The 5,917-nt window shown below is 44.2% G+C and overlaps 1 protein-coding gene across 1 annotated transcript in view; it reads left to right on the top strand.

Annotated features, from left to right (window-relative positions):
* Nucleotides 1–13: 13 nt before the first annotated feature.
* KIAA1958 (KIAA1958 ortholog) overlaps nt 14–5,917 on the top strand; it is a gene marked incomplete at its 5' end in the record, with an annotated part of 24,239 nt that continues 18,335 nt past the window's right edge. The window contains one exon of the mRNA XM_009867050.1: nt 14–128. Within this exon, the coding sequence (XP_009865352.1) occupies nt 14–128 (115 nt within the window). The remainder of the gene's footprint in view (nt 129–5,917) is intronic.

Below are 5,917 nucleotides of genomic sequence, written 5' to 3'. Positions count from 1 at the left end.
GCTGGCCCTGGGTGGTGAGACGGCCAGCTCGCCCTCGGTGAGTGCTGAGCCTGAGGTCAGCTCCAGCCAGCAGCAGCCCCACGCTGCCCCCGCCATCACCCCTGAGGCAGCGGCACAGTCAATGCCAGGTAGGATGCTGGGTGGAGTTGAGGAGCAGTGGCATTTTGGGGGTAGGCCCCGAGGTGTGGCTTGGTGAGGGGGTGGCCAGGGAGGAGGTGCATTGCATGAGGGTGCCCTGGTCCTGCTGGCTTGTTAGTTGGGAGATAGATTCCCCCTGCTTGGAAGAGGAAAACCTCAACCAAGCAAAGGCCAGGAGCAACCCTCTTGGGAAAGGTACTGCTGCCCCAGGGAAAGTGCTCTTTTAGGACAGGTTTATAGGTCCATTTTGAGGATTGTGTCATGGGGAAGGGTGTGCAGCCAGCTCACTGTGTGCACAGGTTGGGGAGGACATGAAACCTGGCCATGGACTCTTTTTTTTTTTGTGGTGTTAGCCGATGTAGCCTAGAGTTGGGGGGGGGATGTTGCCTTCACCCTGTCAGAAGAGTGATGTTTGACATGGAGAAGCAAGGGGGGACACAAGAAGAGTACCTGGAGAGAGGTTTTCACTTCTATAAATCTTTATTAACCAGTTTCACTGACCTGTAAATTAGCAGCCCGCAGGGATGAGAGTAACCGCAACTTTAACCATGAAACTCGTAACACTTTAATCCTAAAGAAAAAAAATATTTTTCCTCTGTTCTCAGTGGAAGTTCTTATATCCCATGTCATCTATTTTTTTCATCTCTCACTGCAGCCAAAGCACCAAGAATTGGCAGAAACAGATCAACGTTATTGGATAACGAACATGTTATAACAGCGTACTTCTGCTGAATGGTTATCCCGTGTGCAGAATAACTCAGTGTTGGCTGTAGGTCTTCTGGAGGGGGAGGAAATCTTGAGCAGACTTGACAGCTCCCTCTGGACCTGAGCACAGACAGTGCTGGCTTTACCCTTATAGCTGATGAGTGGTGCCATCCCAGGAAGAGGTGAGGACAGGAGCAAGTTCTCCATGTGCTCCCTTCCTGGTTCAGCCTAGGAGTGTCTGCTCAGACAGAGCAGAGCTAAACAGTGGAGGGAAAAAGAATTGACAATATGCAGTCACTATGGCAGCTGCTATAGGCACTAAAAACAGTGACTTGAACAGCCTGGATGATACCTCAGTCTGCACACCCTGAAACCTGATTGAACGTTAGTAAACCTATTAATTGGCAAGAGCCTGCGTAAAATGCTCAAAGTTCAATACCTGGCATTGGGAATTACAAAGAATGATAATTGTCTTAGTTACAGGAAAGCAAATTCTTTTTTGGGACCCATTTTTGTATGTCTACGTCTTTGATATGTTGCTTTGCAGTAGTCCTGTCATGTAACATCCCTTGTGGAAATTCCCTTGCGAAGAGGAGGCTGAGGGGGATCTCATCATGCTCTACAATTACTTAAAAGGACATTGTAGAGAGGTTGGTGCTGGTCTCTTCTCACAGGTAATTAGGGACAGAACCAGGGGGAATGGTTGCAAGTTGCAACAGGGCAAGTTTAGGCTGGACATTAGGAAGAAATTCTTCACGGACAGAGTGGTCAGACACTGGAACAGACTGCCCAGGGAGGTGGTTGAGTCGCCATCCCTGGATGTGTTCAAGTGTCGCTTAGACGTGGTGTTGGGTGATATGGTTTAGGGGTGAACTTGTAGTGTAGAGTTAATGGTTGGACTCGATGATCCCAAGGGTCTTTTCCAACCTGAACTGTTCTATGATTCTATGATTCTATGAAAACTCCATCTGGTTTTAGAACTAACTCTGCTCAGCTAAATATGGAAGGTACGAGAAGCCTACTGTCAATCCAAATGGCGCAGCCAACCTACTTATTCTGCATTCCTCAGTTTATACTACTGTATATACTAGAGCTGACTTCTACCAATCTGCCCCTGCAACTTGCTCAGTCTCAGGCTTGCAAGCTGGGGCAATGAAATACAAGCCTAGACAGAATTTGTCCATGTAGCTGTGTGTTATGTGGCAAAGTGATTCCTTCAAAAAAACCCTTTCAAACTGCTTTTTCTAGGTCCTCAGAAGCCAAACAAGGCCACCAGTTATACTGCTTAGCTTTAAACCTTACAAGAATGGATGCAGTACCACATTTTCACATTTGTGAAAATGAGAGCAAGGTTGGTCCATGTCTAGTGCCTCACTGTGAGGAGAAAGTGAGGTTGCATCTGGATTTCCATCCACTGCATGAATCAGTCCTCAGAACCTCCTAGCGCATCTTGCATAGACATCCATGTTGTATCTCAGTGTGCTGTCCAAATTACAGTTCAGTCAATTGTTTAATTCTTAAATTTTGTATGTTGTTCTCAAAAAGTGTTATGTAGCTCCTCTCCTCAGCCTGGTATAGTCTTGTAGTATGCTGTTACTGTACTCAGAAGTAGCTGTATTTTATCTAGGGTAAAATGATTGACACAAGAGTAAAACTTGATACTTGCATCAACAAAGTTTCTGATTTCTGTAGAGCCTGCTCCTTTAGGAAAGAAGGGCTGGCATTAATAAATCTTCAAGTTGCAGAAAATTGGTCAGTGTTGGCAAGTGAATTTATTGCAGATGCATAGTTATACAGCAGATTCTTGTAGATAAAATGTGAAGGTCTGATTAAAGACTAGAGTAGGATGATTAAAGACTAGAGGAGGATGTAGCAATGTGCTACAAGTGGTGCATGATGTATGAAATTTGAGCAACATTGAACTACAGGAGGAGGTTTATCTATCTTACGTAAAAATAATTCTGCCCAGAACAGACAGAAACAAGAATAATTCATGCATAAAAAAAATAATTATACTAAGGACTCTAGAGCTTTTGTTAGTTTATACACTCAATGGATGCTTGACAAACCAACAAAGGTACGGTTGAAAGTAAGCAGAGAAATTAAATTCAGCCTTGTCCCCTACAAATTGTTGCTTGTTTTTAAAATAAGATGTGATGCCTTGCTTCTGATTATATGCTTACGAGGTCTTTGCAGGACTAAGGCCTTAACTGATAAGTAATGATTAAAGGATGTGATCCAGCCAGCCAGAATTAGTGAGTTTCGAAGTAAGTCACATATCCTCGCATTTGTATCGGATACAGCTGATATTTTCTATGCATGGTGATCTTATAGGTCATGAAAGCTTGGGATCGTCCATGAAATCAAAAATCTTGATGATATGTGTTAGCTTAGGCCAGTTTAAGATACATTATACTGTTGTGGGTTAGGGCTGGGCCGGCCACTAACACAGACAGACGCTCTCTAACCTCCTCTCGCCGCCCCTAAGTTGTATCGGATACAGCTGATATTTTCTATGCATGGTGATCTTATAGGTCATGAAAGCTTGGGATCGTCCATGAAATCAAAAATCTTGATGATATGTGTTAGCTTAGGCCAGTTTAAGATACATTATACTGTTGTGGGTTAGGGCTGGGCCGGCCACTAACACAGACAGACGCTCTCTAACCTCCTCTCGCCGCCCCTAAGTGGGAAGGGAAAAGGGAATGAGGCAGAGAGACTTACGGGTTAGAGAAGAAAAAAAAAGCTAGAACAGCTTTATTGAAACAATAATAGAAATAATAGTGGAATGATAAAAGCAAAGAACTATATACAACTATAGATAGTAGCCCGATATCAAACCCGACTCCCTCCCCCGATATCAATCCCCTCTGGTGCTGCAGAGCAGGAGGCACTGGGGCAGCCCTAGGCTCAGCGGCGGCGGGAGCTGGATACAGGGAGCTGGATTCGGGAACTCAGGATCCGGATCAAAAGCAGGAGGTCAGATGGAGTCCTCCAAGGACACCGGCCATTGCAGACAAGGAGAAAGAAGAAGGAAGGGCCAAAACTCTCATGATCACTCAATTTATACTAAATATGACGTATATGGGATAGAATACTCTCGTTGGTCACCTGTCCTGTCTATTACCCCCCGGAGGTGCCACCTTTTACTTCCTCGTGACCCCCCTTTACTACCCGGCACCCCCAGCGTGGCACACAAGAGCCAGCAGTGGCCTTGGTCACTACAGGAATAAGTATCAGCAAGAGCCTTTCTGTATCCCAGTCCCAGGCAGTGACTGTAAACATCAGGTGTTATCACTGCCAGCAGCACACACTGTCTGCAAAAACATGCTGCTAACTTCAGAAAGTGCAGCCTTTTAGAAGAGACTGTGCTGGAAAGTAAAAATCACTAAACAGAACTGGGTTTTTAGCTAAACCTAGGACATATACTTAAATGCTAGTTTCTGTTTCAAATATTGACATCTCAGTGAAGATTCATTGAGATTAAACAGTGATTTCTGTTGGATTCAGGTTTCCATCTAAGCATTGTGGAATATACTGAGTTATTTTGGTTAAAATACAGCCTAAGAAGTGGACATTCATCTGTGGTTTTTCAGATTGTTCTTTACCACTTTATTAGCAAAACCTGCAAGAATATTTCTAGGCACTGTTTAGTCATTTTTGTTCTTGTGGAAAAAATCTGAAGACCTTGTCACATCCCACCCAGGAGGGGAGGACAAGTGACTTGAATTTCTAATTCCCCAACAGAATGGACAATGGTGAGACAAGTCTTAAGGTCCATACACAAACATGTATTAATTTCTCACAACGTGTAGATTGGACTCAAAATAATTGGGTTTAGTTACATGACACATTAGGGCAGGCAGTATATCATATGACAATGATAATCAGGAAAAATACTAGGTACCACACACCAGCAAATTAATGATAACAGGGAGGAAGGACATATAACAACTTATAACAGGCAGTATTATATCATGATTACAAGAAGGAAACTAAGTATAAACTAAGCAAGCAGTATGAGAGGCCTTGCATTACTTAGTGAGAAAGAGGAAAGGGAAAGGGGGGTGGGGGAGGGGAGAGGGAGATAAGAGACAGAGATCACCAGTCTGGGTTCCTGCATTGATCCCACCAACGAGAGTTCAAGGATGCCATTATCTTTACTTCTTCTCCTCCTGCCCTTCTTGTCTTTGTCTACATGCTTCTGTGTCTTGCTTCTTCTCTGTCTTAACTTTTTCCTTTATCCCACCTCAGTTTATATACACTTTTCCACATGCAGATATGCAGTATGCCAGGGAGGGGATCAAGGCACTTCATTGTTTACAATAATCCCCACTGGCATGTATGATTGCCCTGTCTTCTTAGGAGATTCGCTAGGAGACAAGGCCATCCTGCCTTCGCAGGACTCCTTTCCTCATACATATTAGGGCCAAGGCTGCTTCAGGCATGTGTTTCCTGCATAGCTTTATCAGATCCTCCTACCACATTCAGAGTGTCCAGTGGTAGGGCAAGGGGAAATGGGGTTAAGTTTAAGGAGAATAGATTTAGGCTGGGTCTTAGGAAGAAGTTCTTCAGTACAAGGGTGGCAAGACTTTGGAATAAATTGCCCAGAGATGTTGTGGCTGCCCCCTCCCTGGAGGGGTTCAAGGCCAAGTTGGATGGAGCCTGGAGTATCCTGATCTAGTTGAGAGGCGTCCCTGCCGGTGACAGGGAGGTTGGACTAGATGATCTCTAAGGTCCCATCCAGCCTAGGCCATTCTATGATTCTGTGATTCTATGATTCTGTGATTCCATTTGGCACTTACCAGTTTGCCACACAGGACCAGAAACTGTTCTTGTTTTTGTCCAAGAAAAGCTAAAGGCAAACATTCATGCATTTGTCCGCTAAAGACCTACCTCTGATAGGAGAGAGGTTTTTGCAGTGTGGGAGAGCAGGGAATTTCTGCAATTTCTCCTTCCCAAACAGCCTCTTTTGTCTTTTCCTTTTGATAATATTTGGTCTGGTTTTTGTGTCCAATAACAAACAAGGACAAAGTAGGTCACATCAGTGAAGATCAAAGGTGAGTAAGAAACA

This window comes from Apaloderma vittatum, unplaced genomic scaffold, assembly GCF_000703405.1.
Source record: "Apaloderma vittatum isolate BGI_N311 unplaced genomic scaffold, ASM70340v1 scaffold8223, whole genome shotgun sequence".
Lineage (NCBI taxonomy): Eukaryota > Metazoa > Chordata > Aves > Trogoniformes > Trogonidae > Apaloderma > Apaloderma vittatum.
The sequence above is the reverse complement of the archived record's forward strand: the minus strand, read 5'-3'. Positions and strand labels throughout refer to the sequence as shown.